The sequence below is a fragment of the Fonsecaea multimorphosa genome (genome assembly GCF_000836435.1).
Source record: "Fonsecaea multimorphosa CBS 102226 unplaced genomic scaffold supercont1.21, whole genome shotgun sequence".
In the NCBI taxonomy this organism is placed as follows: domain Eukaryota; kingdom Fungi; phylum Ascomycota; class Eurotiomycetes; order Chaetothyriales; family Herpotrichiellaceae; genus Fonsecaea; species Fonsecaea multimorphosa.
The window spans coordinates 133,138-152,807 of NW_015971655.1; the positions used below are offsets into that span (position 1 = coordinate 133,138).

The window sequence follows — 19,670 nt, forward strand, 5'->3', positions numbered from 1 at the left end:
GCACCAAGAGCTCGAACAAAAGAGATTCGGCGTGCGAGCAGTAGAGCGCTGGTGTCGACCAAGGCGGCGGACCGGGTGCATGAGTGGCAAATCGAAGATCATGGGTATAGCTGTATTGACCTAGAAATCGATCAATGTGACTTGAGTCAAGAATAAGAACATCGAGACAACGCCAGGCGATATCTTACGCAGCCATGGTCGCCCATTCCTGGATAAACATGGACCCAACCAGCCAATAATGTGTAACGTGAACAGCTCCTGATATATCTATCCCGAAAGGATTTCGCACAGATCCGAACAATGAGCCGTTTGGCCAGTTTCGGGATAGGGACCTATGTCCTTTCCGGGTGCAGCAAAACATCCGTACGGGACAAGGCTAAGCGCATTTTCGGCATGTTAGTAATGTTCCCCTTCAGCAGGAGATGTGCTCATATAATCGCGCATCATCGTGCAGATAGATCCGAGCAGTGGCTGGATTCTGGCTAGGACAGTATCTAGCGAAGCCGGTGGCACCGCAACTGCGAGGGTATAAGTGCTTGCTTTGGTCACCAGCGAGGCCTCGTGGGATCAGAGACCGAACCATAACCTCGAAGTAACTTGGGGATATTCTGCTCTCCACGCCGAACCTCATCTGGGAATCCAGAGCTGCACATCATGAATCTCTGTCACTACCACGTGATGCTTCCATCGAGGTAACAAGTCTTGAGTATGGAGTGACAAGGGACAAGTGCGCAATGTACGACCAGAAGATTCATTATTGACGTAAGGTGATGTTGTTTGTTCAGAGCGAGAGGTCGAAATATCGAAATGTGTCTGTCATTTGTCATTTGAAATTGCTGACAGAATGTGTGCCTTCGGCAAACCTTCCATTCTACTCAGTACGTATTGATCCTCTTGCTTCGCTCATCCTTCATTTTCCTTGTCTTCACATCCCCCTCGTCGCTGGCTATGTCGTCTAGAACCGATGGCGCAGCTGTTCATGATGCTTCTAGAACCATTCAGCGTCAGTGGTCTCATGACTGGTGAGTTTTTGGGCGGCATTTCCCTGTCTTGCGCGATTTCGGCCATAGCCGCCGAAGACTGGCGTGTCCGTGGTGTGACCGTCGGGCTACGAGAACACAGCCCGGTAACGTGATCCATTTTGCATTAACCAATGTTCTGTGGGGATTATAGAGCCTGGTGGCCGAATCTGACAATTGACCAAGCCTCGTGATACCCGTCCAATACTACCGAGCATCGTTGCTTCTTTTGCGACTGCAATAGTTGGTAGAGTTTGCTCATATAAAAGCAATTGGCCCTCACCTTTTCCAGGCCCCTGTCATCGTTTGCCATCTACCAAGCAAAACCCAAAAAGACTTCTACCACGATCGAATTGACAATCACCAAAGCAACCATTGACAACAACAAAGCCCGCGAGACAATGACCAAATTCAACTGGAACTCACTCATCCACCACCACCACTCAGAGACTCCGGCCGGCACAGAAAACCCGGTCCCGGCCACGGAGGAAACACATCACAGGCGCGACTCGAAGCTTAGTCACATCATGGACTCGATTCGGCACACGCTTGCCCACGAACATGAGAAGCTACCTGCCAACAGCCAAGCTCAACAGCCAGCCTCCGCTCCGGTAAACACCGAAGCGGGCAACAACGGCTCACTCAGTCCTTCTTTGCAAGCCGTGGCCTCATCCAAACTCAATGAGAACAATATGGGTGAACATTCCCATGAAGCCGACGGCACCTGGGGCTGGCCTGGCCTTGGTACTTACACATCGGAACACCCCAGTCACACAGGATCCACCGACGCGGGTGCCCCACCGACATCAAGACATCAATCAGTGTCGAAGGGAAAAGAGGCTGAGCCGGAAAGAAGGGCATCAACGGTATCCCAGGCCAGTAAGAAGAGCAGCGACACTCAAACGGGTTGGCCAGGCCTGGGTCCCTTCAACGAAGACGTCGAGGAGTAATGGATTCGGGCAAGAAGGCCGTGGAATGGAGCGGCTATAGCAACCACCTTGCATTTCAGAGCAATTTCCAGTCCTTGTGGCGCGTTAAGCGAAGATGTCCAAGGCGACACCGGCGGGACTAAACCTTGATGGTGGGTTTGAGTTTACGACAACAATCAGAGGGATCAAAAGCCATCTTGGTGAGGCTATTTGTGATTTTACTCAATTACTAGTACTAATACATTGTATTCAAACGAAAGAATCTGCGGCTCCTAGCATCCTCACTTAGAGGAGCGGCGTCACACGCGTAGTCCTTCTTCTTTGTTCATTCCCTCGGCACGGCCATGTTGAAGACTGGCCTTGAAAATACGAGAATTTCTCCAGGTAACTTATGAGTCAGTAGTACCTTGATTAAATTGTGATAGACAAAATCTCTTACTACCAGCAATCCCGTTATGGCCTTCTCTTCCAGGAAGATGTAGCGCACTGTCACCATCTGTCGAGCTATCAATCCTTGTCAAGTTTGATCCACTGGTCGAGTACCTTCTCTGCCAGTGGGATCATGTCTGACGGCTTCAGGATATCATCTCCGAAGCAGGCCGCTCACATGTGGCCTGCGGGCCTCGACGGCATCTCTAGCCCTCTCCATTCGGCTGCGGAATTCAGTTCTCTCTTCTTGCACCAGGTGAAAGAACAAAGAATCAGAGCTGGCGGAGTCAACCTCCGATCCAATAGACGGAGCTGGTAAGCTCCACCGTTCGCACCCTGCATGATGGAAAGCTCCATGCTGCACCAGGCGCCACTGCCTCACACAGCTCACCGCCCAGAGATACTCTCATATGCTAGGCAATCGGCCGTACAGAGACAGCCACCTCATCCACTCCCGCTGCCACGATTGGCGACAGCAGGTCTTCAGAGTGATGACAGCTTCAGCTGATCTCTACGATGAGTCCTGGCTGAAGGAAAGCCAGTTCCCGAAGCGGCTAGAAGATGGAAGAGGCGGCGGAGAGAAGGGGGGGCAGAAGTAGTCGTGACGAAGTCTCGCGTAGGTATGTGGAACATGGAATAGCATCGAGGGAGCAGCTTGGAACCGAAACCAATCAATGGGCTGGCAATGCAAGGGTGAGGTGATGGCGTAGTTTACGTAGGCATTCAGGAAGAACAATCCCGGGCAGTGAAGCTTCAGCCGTTATGCTTTCGTTCTGTCCTACCTCTGCTTGGCCGCCAGAAGGAGGCAACACAGAACACACTTCAGGGGTTGGGGGAAGTGATACCCATAGAACAGCCCTTCAGGGTTACCCAGGCAGTGTAGTGGGCCAGCAGCTGGCAGAAACTGGGGCAGGAGAGCGTCGAGGAGTGGATGAGGCCGGAAAAGACGGAGGATTGATCTATCAGATTGGCTCGAATATGGCATGTGAAGCAGAACCGGGGAGGTAAGTTTTGGCAAATTCTAGCAGCGAGGGAGATTTCTTCCGCGAGAGTTTCTACCCACTTCCGCAGAGTCCGTGTTTTGATGTCCACCATGGTACATGTAGGTACCTGGTAGGCTGAAGTGAGAGGTCGTCGTGATGGTAACGTGATGATGCTCAATTGTAATGACGAGCAGAGTGATCTGCGCTGGAGACTCTGTGGAGTTCTGCTGGTCAGCGCCGCTAATGGCCTGTCCAATAGGTGACTGACACTCTTGGGCGTGCCTAGAACTTATAGTGCGGGGAAGCTGGCCGCCTAGCCACCGCCTGGAACTTGCCGACACCTGCTGGAGCCATTGCCCGAAATTTCCAGACACATCTATGGGTCAGTACTTGTAATGACGCAATATTCTCCCAGGACTTTGTTTCACATGATGGAAACCTTGGAAACATCACTCTGCCAAACGACGATCCTCAGCAGAGAGCCAGATCACCACAGCCGTTGCGGGGTCAGTGGCATCGTCTTAGGAAACACCATTCGAGAACTGACAACTTCGAGAGTCCAAAAGGGGAATCGACTGAAGTCTCTAGAAACCTCACGCCATTTCTGCATATTTCTGTGTACAGGGTGTCCGGAAGGTGAGTTCCACCAACCCATGCAGTCGTACTCCGGTCCTCAGGTCTATAAATCATACCTCATCTCTCCCCCTTGAGACCGTCCTTTCAGGCAGACCAGACCAGATCATCAGAACACTTCATGTCTAATACCCTTCGAAGACTTCCACACCGCGTAACTCCAGCAATCTCCAGCGTCACCAAGCCCAAGCGAACTCAAACCAGAAACATGGCTCTCTTCCCGCGCATCCCATCCTCATTCGGCCCCTACCGCTCCGAGATGGGCCCGTTCTTCAACCTCTTCAACGACACCTTCTCCGAACTCCAGAAGCTGTCTGACACCGCGTCCCGGACCTTTGCACCCAAGTTCGACGTCAAGGAAGCCAAGGACAGCTACATCCTCGAGGGAGAGCTTCCCGGAATCGACCAGAAGGACGTCGTCATCGAGTTCGCCGATGAACAGACTCTCACGGTGAAGGGCAGAACCGAGAACTCCCGTGAGGAGGGCACGAGACCAAGCGAAGCCGCCGCGGTCGAGGGCAACAAGAAAGAAGGAGCCACATCGAACGGCGGCAGCACAGAAGTGGCCACCACCGGCTCCAAGGAAGTTTCAAAGGCCGAGCCACAGCACACCTACTGGGTCTCGGAGCGCAGCGTCGGTGAATTCGCCCGCTCCTTCTCCTTCCCCAACCCCGTCGACCACGAGAGAGTCAAGGCCAGCATGAAGAACGGCATCCTGAGCATCGTGGTCCCCAAACTGCAGAAGGCGAAGACGGCCAAGAGAATCGAAATCAGCCAGGAGTAAAGCAGGAAGTGGCAGAGCACCAAGACAGGGACTCCACGGAGCAAGCTACCACGAAACCGAGCCTCTTAACACATTATCATCCGACAACAAATTACGACATTACGACATTCCGCCCTAGCACTGTCCTCCAGCCAACCAACCTACAGTGCAATTCCTGCTTGCTGTTTCCACGTTTCTTTATCTCCAACATCCTCTCAAATGACGACTACAGTGTGACGTTCCTTTGAAAGCATGAGTGGTGTCTGGCGCGACGTTCCTTCAGGGTCTCAAATCAAAAATCACAAAGCATTTGCACAAGGGGCTGTATAATTACATCATCGGAGGACTTCCTAGCTTACTTTCTCAGATAGTCTCCGTGGTCCTGTAATAGCATCCATTTTCAAACCCAACAAGAAAGTTCCATATTAATTTGTTCCTTGCTTCCTATTGTCATGTATTCGCGGTGGTGCTATGGTCGAGCCTAACCGTAAAAGGTATACTTGGCCGTACCTCTTCCAATGAGAATCGAGGACTCGAAGCCTAATCCGGGACGAGGCGCTAATTATCAACCAAGAAAGGGGAACTGTACTGGGTCCTTCATAAAGACCGCTGAACCACTCACCCTTTGTGTGGAATCGGGGGCCAAGAGAAAAGTCTGAGTGATTACGTATAAAGTTCTAGATAAAATAAAAGAGAATGGCGATTTTTTTTTATCTATACGTACAACTCAAAAGACATTGAAGAGTTCAGATTCAGATATCGTCAGTAACTCGCCCACGCAGGATACTTTTCGCAGATGCTGAGTCCCGAAGACGGAGTATTCGCACAAGTTTATGGCACAGGACACGCAGGGAGGAAGAAGGAGTGGGGAGAGGGGGGGCGGAGAGATTTCTGTTACCGCGTGAGGCAGATGATCTGGGCAGACTACCTCAATAAGTGGGAACGGAATTCTGAGGGATCTGGGTTGCAGAAGGAGTTCGGGGAGAGCTTTTCGTCCTCGTGCAAGAGAGGCGTGCTCAAAGGGCTGGGTGGATGAGCCGACCAAGACCGAACATCAATATGGTCTATGCACCGACCAGCTCAACATGGGGCTTTCTTTGCAAGTGATTTCGCGGAAAAGACGAGGGCGTACCGGAAATGTCACCTGTCTAGACTGTGCGAAGGATGAAATCAAAGACCGGGACAAGCAGGAGGTGAGGTCGTGAAAAAGTTGATCGAGTCACCTTCTTTCTGAAATACTGAACAATCAACATCCCACCTCCTCGTGCCCAAGTGTGTCATGGCGAAATCAACAACACCTGTTCATCCGTGAGGATCATGTCACGATAGTGGCCCGATCCTTTTGCCTTTCTGTAGAACAACAGAATGTCACCGCAACACTATGGTGAATAGGGATACCTATGAGATTCCCCTGACATACCACGAATGACCAACGTACCGTCGAATCGTAAACAACATGACGTCCATACACCATGGATGCCGCTGGAAAGCAATACTGACAAGACAGTGGAGTGTCAATCAAGGTCTTTCAAGCATGTGGCATCTCAGATAGAGACGTGAACGAAGAAGGAAAGAGTCCGGGATCAACATCTCGTAAACTTGGTTGAGATGTCAGGAGACAACTTCAGGTGTGCCCTCAGGAGGGCAAAAGTTACGAATTCTCCCAATTCTTCCAAGCCGCGAATGACACTTACCGCACGCAACTGGCCCCTCTGATGCAGGCATTCCGGGGCCTGAACAAAAGCTTGCAACCGAAAAGCTGCTGTAAGGATTTGCGGGGATTGCGTCCTGGTTTCTAAGCATGGGCCGAGTAAGAGAGCATCCTCTGGAAACAATCCCGTTGAGCAGACCACAGGCGGCTTTGGGGTGGCTGCATCTAGATGTCCATGACGCCGACATGCGCGAAAAGGACGCAAGACTGACTCGCTTGCTTGCTCTTCCTCCTCGTCCTACCCTTCCTCCATCAGGAAGTCTGGTTGGTTTGTTTGCCGTTATCGTGGCGTACCGGGTCAAGACGTCTCGGAAAGGGCAAAGCAATTCCTGAAAACCCAGCACCATACGCGTGATACCTCGCGACAAAGCTGCATGACATCGTAGATGTGCTTTTGCTTGGACGTGTCCTCTTCTAGCCAGGTTCGCGTAATCGTGCTTGAAACCGCCGACGAAAGCTTAGAGCGGGCGTCGTCCATTTGCTGAGATGATTTCAAAGAATACCGATGTCGACATCCTATTCCGTCGAATGTTGTCCAGATTGCATACCGAAGGTCATTCAGATCTTGAAACCAATCTCTTTCCAGCGACGCTGATCACGACTTGAATCCTGTCGACCAAGATCTGACGCTGGCATGACCACCCAAGAGCCATTTACACTGGGAGAAAGTCAAATGTGGCCTGACACGGTGGATCTGTGGATCGGTCTTTTGGGTTGAAGTCGTGCCGAGAAGCACCTAGAGGCCTCGACCTCGGCGGCTTCCGGGGATTGGATCATCCCTAATGGCCACGCCCAGGACGCCCAGGACGCCCTTTCCAGTTAAGGACTTAGGGGGGCAGTGTCTCAAAGGTGCCGCTGCGGCGTTTTGGTGGGTTGATCGATCAGGTGCCCCCACCGTTGCCCAATCCTTCTCTAAACTGCCCGACCGTCACCAGATACTCGGTACATGCATATCGAAAATCCTCCTCCCGACCACTCAGCGGTTTGGACGGGAAAATGAGCCTGAGCAGCGGAGCGGAACCCCTTTTGGCTTTGCCATGCTATGATTATGAAAGTCCATAAAATGGCCGTGAATCAAGAGAGGTCCCCGAGTCCTTTTGCTTCCCATCACTCTACCCAATCCAAAAACAAACAGGCAGATTTATCAAAGTCCTTCTTTGATCAACCCACACCTTGTGAACCATTGCCCCAACATGGTCCAGTACGATCAATTCAATGGAATGTTTCCTCTCACCTCTCTTCCATCTCGCGGAAGGGCGGACGGTTCTGAGAGTCCTCAATCACCGAGTATGTTCATACCCCGGAAAATGCATCCTTGTGAGCAATTGACTGACTCATCCTTTTGCAGGCCAGCCAATCCACCCAAGACTGAGGAGACTGTCCTCGGCCAGCTCGGCCGGGACGCACTATTGCGCGCGATGCCACCTGAGACGCACGTCTCAAGAACGCCGCTTTTCTCTCGAGCACGACTGCTCCTCGAGCGAGGAGGAATGGGACGGGTTTTGTCCCGACATCGCCATGCCCAAGGAGATGACGCCACCACCCTCGTCGTCACCACACCACCACAAAAGACGACATTCGTGTCTCTGCCCGGTCGGCGTCGTCGCTCAGGAACATCACACAAATGGCTCCGTGTCTCCAGTGCAGATGACTGTCAAGGAGGGCGGCTCCCGATGCGCCCATTACGGGCACCACAGCAACAACTGCAACTGCCAGAGTGTGCTTCCCGTGGAGAACTTGGATGCAAGATACGGTCTCGTGGAAGAGCCCGCTCAGACGCGGCGGAAGTTGAGTCTGGAGCAGGGCGCCGCTACTCGCCTGGCGGATATCATGCACGCCGAACTAGTCTCCGACATGGAGGCACGGAACAGCCATCTCTGAAGGGGGAGGAACATGTGACACAGTCACGATATGCCTCCGCAATGTATAGGGGAATGAGGATTGCAATTGGTGCGAGAGCTTGTATATAGTGTTTGGCCGGGAAACAAGGCGTTCAGGATATAGGAACATCACGGGACAACAGGGACAACTAACAGCGGCACCAGGTGGAAATCACGGCTTTGCGAAAGGTTGGGAAAAAGTAATGACGGCTGGCTTGAGTGAAGGGATGGATGACCTTTCTTCCCCGCAAATGCATCCTCATTCAGACAAGTTGAAATCACTAATAAGGTTGAGAGCTATAACTACTTGGTCTACCTGCGTTGACTGCTGTACTATAATACCTGCTCGAGAGGAGAGGGATTGTCTGGCTCTCGGACTGGCTTGCAACACCATGGTTTCTTGCACGTGGAATCTCCTTGTGCCTTGGTTATTTTATTAGTCTGATTCGTGGACTTCTTTAGTAAGCTAAATTTCCATGTTCATTCGAGACCACCATCTTGAACGCAGCTCTCTAGGCCTCTGCGCCATGCTCCCTCCCTAACTTGGCGCGGGTGTACTTGGCCCAGGGCAAGGCTCCGCAAGGCTCTGCAGCTTAAGGGGTTATTTGGCGCTTGGCGAACGGGCGGAAGCCCCGAAAGCACGCGGATCGACGAGGCCCCCCCTCAACGCAAATCGCCTACTGCGTAAGCGAAGAAAAGCTAAACAAAGTGGGCAGGCGGGCAAGGCAGGCACCAGGGGTGGATTCTTCCCGTGCGCACTTTTTAAAGAAAATATCACACCACCCCAGCTGAGTGACTTTCCGTCTCCTCTACCTCATACTCGTAAGCCGACCCCCTTCTTGAGTCGCTCCGCTTGTTCCAGGCTGGGCCTTTGGAACGCTTGCTCTAGGTCGCTCTTTCTGCCGGGTCAGTTTCACCGCAGTACGTCCGCCTTGGGCCGTTGCCTCTTGCGGCAAGTACCTCGTCCAAGTGGTGGCAGTGTCTATTGGAAAGTCTTTCCTGTCTCTGTGGCTTGTTTCTCTGTATCGGATTCTGGATCGTCTACCTCGTGCTCCGTACTTCGCCCGGGCGAGACCGATCCCTTACTGCAAAGCCTGAAACCCAGTGTCAGCTTGCGACATGGGCTCGAACCCATTTGGCCTGCGAGATTGCGCACAGTCCACCCTTGAGACTGTACCGCAGTACGAATAGCAAAAACACAGCGAGTATGTTATCCTGCTGCAACTTTGCATTTTCCACTCAACCAATCTTTCCCCGCATTGATGACTTCTTCATCATGAGATCTTACCTGCAGACCTTGTCCCGTCGAGTGCCGCTATAGGCGAAAGTTTTTAGTCCCTCAGTGTACCATCGTATGATGGTTGCACAAAGACCCTCCATGCAGGCATTGGAACAGGGCATGCTCATACACAATGTCATGATCCAGTCATCGTCGCCTAAGCACTGACGGCATGCCCCTTTTGTGCATCCTTCGCTCCAAAGGCCCCTCACGTGTGTCCCCATGCACCTTTTTCCACATCAGAAGGTGCCCGTCGATCCACGGGTCGCTCGACTCGGGGCGACTTCACCCCATGCGAGCTGGACATGGTAAACATCCCAATGGGCCCGGGTGTAGGGAAGCAACGCATGCAGTGCAGAGGTGTAATGCCCCATTGAAACCTTGCTGATCTAGATATATAAACATCCACGGTCGCTGTTCAAGCTGCGCACTTGACCAACAGCGTCAAGAAACATTCAGAAAACATCGAATACACGCCAATTCATTGCGTTCGAAAAACGTTCCCTGATCTGGTTGATAAAAGGTCCTAACGGTTTTCCACCACTTCATTGATTCTTCCAAAAAGCAATTAATACCAGCGACCGACCGAAGTCGACTCTTTAATTTTCTACCGATAAACAAAAACCAAACAACCATCATGCCTGGCCTTCCGTACGCGGTCCCCTCCAACTACGTGATCCGGCTCGTCGAGACGGACGCCATGTCGGCCAGTTTGGGCCAGCCAGCGCACCCAGTCCAGCCACACATATCGCAGCCCTCGCATTTCCAGTTCCCGCGCACCTCGCTGCACCAGGCGACGCTGCAGTCGCACTTCAAAGGCCCGCACGCGCCTGGCAGCGTGTCGGCGCCGACGACGGGGACGGCGTTCGCCCCGGCCACGGACATTCGCGAGACGCTGCGCGCGTACCACATTGAGATCGAGACGCCGGGCGTCACCGAGGAGAACAAGAGCGACCTGGTCATCACGTGGATGAGCCCACACACCCTGCTCGTCCAGGGCGTGGCCGGGAGGCCCAAGAACATCGGCCTGATGGATCAGGAGGCAGGACAGAGAGTCTGGGAGGGCGAGGGCGACGGATGGGCCACCGAGGCTGGCCACGGCAAGGTATGACTTTCCCTTTCGCCAAGATCAATCTCCCTCCAAATCCCCCATCCTACCAATTCAAAACCACACCCCTGCACCTTTCTAACACTTTTGGTCTCCTCTCACGAACAGCCCCAAGAAGAGACTGACGGCGGTCCCTTGCAGCGCGAAAAGTCGTACGAGACCATGGAGGCAGAGGCGTTGTCGGACTCGACGCCAACGATCCTGCTGTCGGAGCGGCGTGTCGGTGCCTGGCGCCGCACATTCACCCTGCCCGAGGACGTCGAGATGAAGGCTCTCAAGGCCCGGCTCGACGGCGGCCTGCTGCGCATCGACCTGCCCAAGCGCAGCCTGGAGGACATGGCGGAGCTCAAGGGCGCGGGCGTGAGGATCGAGATTGAGTAACAAAACAGTCACTGTATAACTGTAGCATGGGAGAGGAAGGCTATGGAAGGAAAGGGAATGGGAATGTTTTGCATGGATTCGAAAAGAAGAACAAAAGGGTCTCGTATGAACTTCCCCCCGGTTTTCGGGTCGTCTAGGTCCTGATCTAGTATGGTCTACTAGTATACGAGGTATCTCGTAATTGCATATCAAAAAATAACTCCAGACCAGCGACGGAGAATATCATCATGAAAATGCATAATCGAAACCGACCTTGGTCATTCACACCGAAGACCCTCTTATATATATACTCGTACATTGTTTGAATTCCATACAATTTTGCAGTTTGTTCAAAAGGTTCGGTTTCTCATTTTGTTAGGGGTTACTCTCTTTGTCATAAATTCCTCTTTCCCGCATCACACATCAAAATATAAGCCCCCAACAAATAGGCAACATTGATGATAAAATGCACAATACATAGATAGTATTTGATTGCTCGACCCCAACACTATTGTTTGCAGAAAGCGGGGGAACACACATATCCATCATCGGGAAATATTCCTTCGTCAGCTAGCTAAGCTAGGTACATATACCATCAAGGATCCAAGCCGCCACTGCCACCGCCGTCGCGACCTCCGTTGGCCCTCAAAGGGGCTCTTTAACGGCTCTGCCGCACAGCCCCAAGCCCCAGCCCCCAGCCCGACTCCACGAGCGCCGGAAAACTCCTAACCAGAAAAACGTCCGGTGGTAATAGCACTTGTTTTCGCTGTAAAAAATAATGGACAGACGTATTCCGAATTGCGCGCGCGAAACCTTCTGGCAAGCGCTGCAAAGCAGGAAGAGAGAGAGAGAGACACTGGGTGTGGTATTGGTAGATGGGTATTTGGGTATTTTTGACAACCCTTTTTTTACCTTTGCCATTCTTTTTTTTTCTGGCTGGTTTCGTCGGGCCTTAAGATTTAGACCGCTTGAACTTGGAGATTCACCATCTGCTTGAGCAGACTGCAATCCTCGCAGCGCACCAGCTTCTCCAACACCCGGACTCTTTCGGTCAGTCTGTGGATTTCATTTTCCATGTGTCGCATTTCAACCTCGGTCTGGTTGACGTAGTTCATCGCCTCCGTAAGCACATCGCTCTTGCGCACCTTGGGAGGAGGGAGCCCGCTGGCCGAGTTGTTGGCCGCTGCTTCGATTTCGCCGTCCTCGCCCACTTTGGGCCCGTAATGCGACGCTTGAAGCGTGTTGTGCAGCTGGGAGATTTTGGCGTTGAGGTTTTCGCGGTATTTGCGCTCGACGAGCGAGTGGGCTTGTTTGGCCCGTTGTTTGGCGTCGGCTTTGGATGGAGCCGTGGATTTCGCCGTCGTCGGCTGCTCCTCGTCCTCGTCGTCCGAGGCCATTGACGCTGCTGTGGTCATGGTGGGCGGGCTTGTTCGATTTTGACGGCGCGCCGCGGCGGTGGCGGAAGTTCTTCGAGGAGGTAGAGGAACGGTATCAGGCTCGGCCGTGGTTGCAGTGGTGGAATTTGACGAGCGTCGAGTAGTCGCTGAACGGGAGGTGGCTGTCGTGCTTGTCCTGGCGCTCATGCTTGGTCGCTGATGTAGCTCGACCGACATGCCGTCATTACTAATCATGGTCTCACTGGGTGAGCTCGTCGACCCCGTTATGCAAGGGACGGATGTGCACTCCTCAATGGGCGGCAGGGTGGTGAAGTTCATGCAAGGTGCGTCTGGGCCACAGCGCTGTGGTTGGCAGCTGTCTACCTGGCCGGCAATCAGAGGGCAGAGCTTCTCGGTCGAGTCTGTCTTGGATGCTATCGAAGCCGCGATAGGATCCAGGTTGGTGATGGAGCGGCTGGGGTTGAGAGACTCCGAGGCTGATAACGTTGTCGTGAGACTGTTGTCGTTGTTTAGCATAGTGGCATCGTCATCCGCGCGTGAGCTGGTGAGGCTCGACTGATCCATGGGTGGAAGATTTGCCTCCATGTTGAGAAGCTGGGAGTAGGAATATTGGGTGTTGGAGTACATGTCTCCTGAGGATCTTCGTGGCTCGGGAGACTGTTGATGGGAAGAAGAGGTGATCAGGCTACCCGTCGACCCCTGTCGGTGATTGGAAGAGCGAAGGTACGCCAGCGGATCCTGATCTCTGTCCATGGCGGTCGAGTATTTTTGGTTGAGCAGCGTCCCCCGTGACGAAGTAGTGGTGGTGAGCGGAGCAGTGGTGAAGTCCATCTCATGCCACCCGGTGAAATCGATCGAGTCGGGGTCAACCATGGCAAGCTGGGGATGAGATGTTTGAAATGCATGTTGCCCGTGGAAGTCAGGAGAGCCGTCCTGCTGGTGGAACAGCTGCCGAAATGGCATTGTGTCCACTGACATGACTCGCCTTGTCCCACTACTACTACTGAAGCAGTGGTTTCCTGTCGTCTCAGGCCTTTCTTCACCCAAAACGGCCTTCGAGGTCCGAAAGATTACCGTCTCGCAATGTCCAATCGAACCCACAAGGCGCTTGACCGGAGGTTGTCGACCAGTCCTTGACGGCGCTGTTCTCGCTTTGGTCCGGGATCGCGACAAGTTGTTCAGCACTAACGGTAGACAAGTTGGCCGTCGAGTTGGGGCGGCAGTGTTTGAGGAGAGGAGGATGTCAGGCCACGATGACGGTGTTAAGAGGGAATTTTGGCAGTGGAGTTGCGTGCTGTAGTAGAAGTAAGTCGAGTGACGACGTTGGGAAATCGGCACAGGAAGTCCGGAGGGTTCCAGCAGCGAGCGTGTTGGGTTCCTCGATACTGGTAGAGGGTGAGTAAGAAGCCCCTCGGTCACACCACGCCCCCCGTCTGCTGTATTGCCAAGCCCCTAGTGGTAATGTTCTGGCCACTCATACCGCCATGATCGGCGCTGCGCCTCGTTAGCGGTACCAGCATTACGGCAGAAAAACACGGGCTGGGTCTGGACCCACGCGGAGATTGTTCCAGACTCCCGGGCATGAGACCTTTTTCGGTAGTTGTAATGACAGCTGTGACCCGGCCAGATATTTGAAAAGCAGCTGTATATGACGCGAATAATTCTCCGTGGCCTGACTGACTGGGTGGGGCCCGATTGTTCCCTTGCCGTTGGATCGACCACTCAATGCTCCTTTCAGCCCCCCTTCTTCAGCCTTGGGTTTAACTTGTAATACCAGCTGTAGGCTGTAGCCCACCCTGGCATCTCCCGGTCCAGGAACAATGTCTCCCCATGTGCCTGGGCGGAAGCCGCCGTTGTCGATCACTTTTTGTCACCAGAGACCTCTTCCTCTTTGCGTGGCAGCTGGTGATGCCATCACACTACACCTGAGCTCTTTGAGTTCTGCGTTCCTGAACATCGATTACTGTGTATGCTGATGGTGCAGAGGAACAACACTTCGGACCACCAATGGGTGAAGCCGGGCACGTAGATGGTGCCTGGCCATGGTGCCAGCAGATCAACGACAATTAAAAACCGTCATGAGCCTGCGCGAGTTGAATGCACGGTAAGGTCACACCAACAACAAGACATCTCAACTCAATCTGCATCTTTGTGAGTGCTTCATTCCAGAAAACAAAAGCCAGAAACATCTCCCATCTCGCTCCAAGTCTCACCAAAGTCACGATCACTTGCCCTCTCTATTCACTTCAACCAAACCCTCAGCCAAAATGAACGCTGTTCGTCAAATCATCTCACGACGCTCTGTCATGGCCATGGGCCCCCGCCTCACATCCCCAGCTCGATATGCCTCGACGGCTGCAGGACACTCGGCCCACTCCAGCATGTCGCCAAAGGATAGACAGTTTATGCGAGGGATCTTTACTGTGGCGACGGTTGGAACCACAGGAGCGGTAGCCTATGGGGTAAGTCCTACCGATGCTGGCCCCGCTATCTTCCTTCCTTTCCTGGACATTACGCATTTTGAATGCTTTTACACCATCACCCCTCTGCCAAGATTAAAAAGGGACTGACCAAGGCTTCTTTCTCCCTTACAGGCTACCAGATCAGGTGGACGCGTAAACAACCGCTACGTCAAGCGCAACGGGACCCTCGACAGCACCAAATGGTTTTCGGAGGGCGCAGAATATCACCGCAGTTAGGCATGCCAGCAAGCATTGAGTTCGCTTGGGTTCGGGAAAAGAGTACCAGAGTACACGTTTTAACAAGGCGTTACAACCACTTTTTGTTCGGGGGTGCTGGATTATTTTGGGCATGGCGACTGCTGAGTTATAGCGGCAGATACGACACGAGGCGCCCTCGGTGGTTGGGTTATATACGAGGTTTGGCGTTCAAGATCGACAGAAAGGGATCCCATGGAGAACAAGATGGCAAGGAAAAATTGCACGACCGAGTGTCTGCAGCAAAGTTTGTGTGTGTCTCGTTGAACCTATGTGACGAGCACGAGGATTCATTTCATCTTGTACATATTTCAGGTCCATCAATTTTGGGTATCATAGGAAAACTCCATCTGCCAAATAAAAAGGTCCTTGTGCAATCCCGTACCGTGAATGCGCTTTTTTTCTCTTTCATGTGTCCGTCTGGCTCGAGACAACATGAAGACCTCCGACCGACCAGACTCCGCGCCAAGAACAAAACACGAGTAGCTGAAAAGACCAAAAAGGAACGGTTGCCATGTTTCCACCCGCATCTCAGCCCTTCAGCCCTATCCCGAGTCTGCCGAGCGATTGCTGACGAGGGGTATCAGAGGGCGAATGGCCCAGACATCGTCCTCGTCCTCCTGCAGTTGGTCATACTTGGCGTGCGCCGAGTCGAATGTGGGACTCGAGCATTCGGACCGTTGGCCCTCGCTCTCGTAGTCGGTGCAACTGCTGTCGTCGCTCTCGGCGGAGGTGTCCTCGTCATCATCCGACCAATCTCCGTCGCAGCTGTCGTAGTCGCTATCATCTTCCTCTTCTTCGTCACTGTTGTACTCCTCGGCGTTCTTGTATTGTGCCTCCGCCGCCGCTCTGATTTGTGCAATTGTTTCCAGTTGGACTTCGAGCGCGGCTTGAAATTCCTTGAACGAAGGTACTTGGTGTCGGATATAGACAGACAACTCGTTCGGTTCTTCTTCCGGTCTTGTTTCTGCCGATGGCTGTGTCTGTGACTGTGACTCTGCTTGTACTTGTGCTTGTGCAAAGGTCCGCGTTCGATCGTAGACTGATATGTGGCCGAGTAGCCTCCGTAACCGGGGCTCCTCTCGGGCTGATTCTGTGTTGAGTTTCCAGTGTGCTTTGAACAGGAGCCTTGCAGCGGATTGAGAGGTTGTCTCTGGTCGAGGTTGAGGTTGAGGCTGAGGCTGAGGCTTGGAGGCAAAGCACCGCGGGTCATGCGAGGAGAGAGCACTTAATTGCTCCATGACGTTGTTCACGAATGGTGCTGTCTGTGAGGTCTGGGTTACGGGACACAGAGACGATTTGGAGGTGTATGAGCAGCAACTGTCAAGAGCAGGAGAACAGTGTAAGCGTGATAGAACGAAAATGGGAGAAGCTGCCTTCTTGAAGCTCGCAATTAGGCTGGGCAAAAGAACACGAACTCGTGTGCGTCTAGGCCATGAATCAACATCAGTGTGGTGGAAGGGACCTTGTGAGCCCATACGAGTACATTTGAGCCACGTTCACTGTGGATTTTGGGGGGGCTGATCCACAGGAACCATGCCTCAAGGGGGAAGACGAGACAAAGGGGCCTCGCCAAATCATTCGATGGCTCAAAATTTGGGATGCCATGCGGCTGAAAGAAGATTCTGGGGTGGGAAAGAGTTCAAGTCTGAGCAGAAAGGTGGAAAACGAGAAGCGAAGACCCCATTTGGTGGAGCAAGGGTCAGTTCGGCGACCATTCAGCAAGCGACACGGTCAGTGCCAGGTCGCCTGCCCGAGCTAGGCGAGCGACCAGTCCCCGCGGGAGAAGCACTATCGACTCTTTGGAAGCAAGGGGTGGACACAGCAGAGCCATGGACTATGGACAAGAGAGTTCAGGGCGGGGGAAAGATGGGCTGCATGATTGGCGCACCTAGGCCAGTCAATCGTGGGAGAAGGACAAAAAGGCAAAAGGCAAAAGGCAAAGGAAAGAAGTGAGAAGACATGAATGATGATGCGTCCTTGGGGAAGTGGTAGAGTTCAACAGCGGGGGGGGGGGAAACAAAGAGAAGCCAGCCTGATCCAGGCCCCCAAAAGAGGCGTCTTGGGGGCCTTGGCGGTGTATCGCTACGCCGGTTTGGGCTCACTAGGGCCAACTCTTCGCTTAAAAGAGGTTGAGCTGGGATTCGGCCGGCATAGTGGGCACCATGGGCACGGGCAGCACGAGATTTGACACATGATGCCAGCATCACCAGCGCCGCTTCAGCAAGCCACCACTCACCCACCACTGCTATTGCAGGCTCCATGAGACAAACTCAAAAGGGTGTGTCGCAGATTACCGAACGAAGCCTTACCAAAGTCACCTCATGGCTGCCGGGCTACTGGGCTACTGGGCCAGCCGCGTGCGCCGCAGATCTGGTCTATCGAGAAACTCAACCTAGCACTCGTAATCAAGCAGAGAAAAGGGGCTTCGTAACTAGGCCCATCGGCCCACCAACGCACCATGGCTGCATGATGCACAATCTCGTATGATGAGATCCCGTGCATTGTTGTTGTTTGTGCGTCGTAAAGCGCGTACTCGTTTCAGCAAAGCTCGCGCGATCTTATCATGCGGCTATTATTATCAGAAAACTGAAGAGATTGGCTTGAAGAGGATGCCTTTTCGGACCTAGCGCTCTCACCGATTGATTTGAAGTCGATCTCTTGCCGTGTGCAGGACAGATTTGACGAGGAATTGACGTGATGCAAGCACTGGGCGGGAAACCCTCTTCCCTTTACTACTACCTAGTACTGTTTACCTCCCTAGCGTACGTCCTCACCGCCGTAACTCGTCCACCAATCCCCGAGAGCCCTGAAGCCGGTGAGGAACGAGGGATTGGATTTCCTGCTAACCTGGGAAAGCGAGCCGAACAGAGATGCGGGTAGCAGAAGACGACGCGATTGTTGATTTCATGGTTATCAGGCTGTGGTAGGTCCCGGCAAACAAAGCCACTATGCCACCCGAGTTTCTGGCATTGCTGCGAGTCCTACTCCAAACTCACCACCTTCAATCGACATTCTTGTTCTGAAACGAGTCCCTGCATATGTACGAGACAACCTCAGTCGCCCAAGTTACGCTCCCACCTGAGAATGCCCACTCCAACCTTTGGTCGCTGTGCTTCGCCGATCTTAGCAGGATTGATTGCAATGGCACTCGGCACCACTTTCTCAAAAGAGAATCCACATTTCTCAAACACTCTTCTGCTGGCAAGATTGTGCTCGAAGTAGGTCCCGACTATTGTGTGGGCATTCATATGCGGAATGATCACTTCAGCCATTAGTGTCTGCAAGGCGGCAGGCATGATCCCACGACCATGATATTCGGGCACGAGCCAGACTGTTTTGTGTTTAGTGCATGTTTGTGGGCTGTGATTGATATCGACACTCTGGGAAGCAAGGGACTCACATCCGATTTCCCAGGTGATGTTCGGATCACCAGCTTGCAGCTTATCGTTTGCTTCTTTCCGCCGGTTTCTCTCTTCTTCATCTACAATATACAAAAAGCTCTCTCTCTCCACCCCAATCTCGCCTATAAAATTTGCATTGGTACTGGCGTCTGAATCCTCGAAATGGCGAATTGTTGAAGTCCAGTGTCGGCCGAGCCACGATCGCTGCGAACCGTCGCCTGCAGTCGCGAATTTCCCCGTAGTGCTGGGACTGGACTGCTCGCTTTTTCGGATAGCGATCAATTCGGACAAATTTTCTTTCGAGTCGCTGGAGCTCTTGGCGTACCATTCTGTCCAGTCTTTCGCTGTATAGGGATAAGGTGGACCGTTCAGGTTCATGTATACCTTTGGGTGGTTGAGTCCAAGGATGACTGCAGCTCCATCGGACTCTCGAGGTGGGGTAAGTGCTATCCTCAATGTTGGATGAGGCACTGCAATTTTCAAGTCCGAGATCTCCACGGCCGACTCCATGATTTCGCCCAGGACCTGAGTCTATATGTTATGAGATCTGAATGAGACCTTGGAGACTGTGGTGGCAGGGGCCAAAGCATCAAAATAAATGATGCACAGGTGAGTCAAATTGGACCAGCGCCGAGTGAGTCACCTCCATCTTGCGCTATCGTACGTTACATGCGAGCTGCCTGGTTTGATGAGCCCCTGGGAGTCTGGGACAGCTCCAGCATCAACCTCGTCTATGTTTATACATCTGAGGCTTGTCTCTTTTTACGACAGGTTTAGTGAGAAGGTTACTAGGTAAGATTGAAGAAGCCCCAGTGAAGCCTTTCCGGTCATCGGACCATTATTTCCCCGAGAACGTTGATGCCTCAGCAAGCATATCAGGCAAGTGTCTACGAGGCGCACACACGACAGCTACTACTCACCGAGGTTCTTCGTACTTGTCATCTCGCTCATCAAGCGAAAGCAAGCCAAATTCAGGCCATACCGTCTTCGTCATCAATAGTGACCTCCCCCTTGGCTTTCCATGCGTCCGCGTCCACAAATTTCTTGTCATCAGCCCT

The 19,670-nt window shown here is 52.9% G+C and overlaps 8 protein-coding genes across 8 annotated transcripts; 5 read left to right on the forward strand and 3 right to left on the reverse strand.

The window, feature by feature from the left end:
* Positions 1–964: 964 nt before the first annotated feature.
* On the forward strand, positions 965–1,969 carry Z520_08859 (uncharacterized protein; the record flags this gene model as incomplete). Its single annotated transcript, XM_016779355.1, has 2 exons — positions 965–1,131; positions 1,312–1,969. The coding sequence occupies 2 exons, from the start codon at positions 965–967 to the stop codon at positions 1,967–1,969; spliced, it is 825 nt and encodes a 274-aa protein (XP_016629465.1).
* A 2,232-nt stretch (positions 1,970–4,201) lies between these two features.
* Positions 4,202–4,777, forward strand: Z520_08860 (uncharacterized protein; the record flags this gene model as incomplete). Its single annotated transcript, XM_016779356.1, has 1 exon — positions 4,202–4,777. The coding sequence occupies one exon, from the start codon at positions 4,202–4,204 to the stop codon at positions 4,775–4,777; it is 576 nt and encodes a 191-aa protein (XP_016629466.1).
* A 2,883-nt stretch (positions 4,778–7,660) lies between these two features.
* Positions 7,661–8,348, forward strand: Z520_08861 (uncharacterized protein; the record flags this gene model as incomplete). The annotated part of the gene is made up of 2 exons (XM_016779357.1): positions 7,661–7,754; positions 7,816–8,348. 2 exons carry the CDS (start codon positions 7,661–7,663, stop codon positions 8,346–8,348), a joined length of 627 nt encoding a protein of 208 aa, XP_016629467.1.
* Positions 8,349–10,263: 1,915 nt separating this feature from the next.
* Z520_08862 (uncharacterized protein) lies at positions 10,264–11,115 on the forward strand (the record flags this gene model as incomplete). The annotated part of the gene is made up of 2 exons (XM_016779358.1): positions 10,264–10,731; positions 10,843–11,115. The coding sequence occupies 2 exons, from the start codon at positions 10,264–10,266 to the stop codon at positions 11,113–11,115; spliced, it is 741 nt and encodes a 246-aa protein (XP_016629468.1).
* Positions 11,116–12,053: 938 nt separating this feature from the next.
* Z520_08863 (uncharacterized protein) lies at positions 12,054–13,454 on the reverse strand (the record flags this gene model as incomplete). Its single annotated transcript, XM_016779359.1, has 1 exon — positions 12,054–13,454. The coding sequence occupies one exon, from the start codon at positions 13,452–13,454 to the stop codon at positions 12,054–12,056; it is 1,401 nt and encodes a 466-aa protein (XP_016629469.1).
* Positions 13,455–14,758: 1,304 nt separating this feature from the next.
* Z520_08864 (uncharacterized protein) lies at positions 14,759–15,190 on the forward strand (the record flags this gene model as incomplete). Its single annotated transcript, XM_016779360.1, has 2 exons — positions 14,759–14,953; positions 15,086–15,190. 2 exons carry the CDS (start codon positions 14,759–14,761, stop codon positions 15,188–15,190), a joined length of 300 nt encoding a protein of 99 aa, XP_016629470.1.
* A 563-nt stretch (positions 15,191–15,753) lies between these two features.
* Z520_08865 (uncharacterized protein) lies at positions 15,754–16,449 on the reverse strand (the record flags this gene model as incomplete). Its single annotated transcript, XM_016779361.1, has 1 exon — positions 15,754–16,449. One exon carries the CDS (start codon positions 16,447–16,449, stop codon positions 15,754–15,756), a length of 696 nt encoding a protein of 231 aa, XP_016629471.1.
* A 1,815-nt stretch (positions 16,450–18,264) lies between these two features.
* Positions 18,265–19,122, reverse strand: Z520_08866 (uncharacterized protein; the record flags this gene model as incomplete). The annotated part of the gene is made up of 2 exons (XM_016779362.1): positions 18,265–18,542; positions 18,612–19,122. 2 exons carry the CDS (start codon positions 19,120–19,122, stop codon positions 18,265–18,267), a joined length of 789 nt encoding a protein of 262 aa, XP_016629472.1.
* Positions 19,123–19,670: the final 548 nt, after the last annotated feature.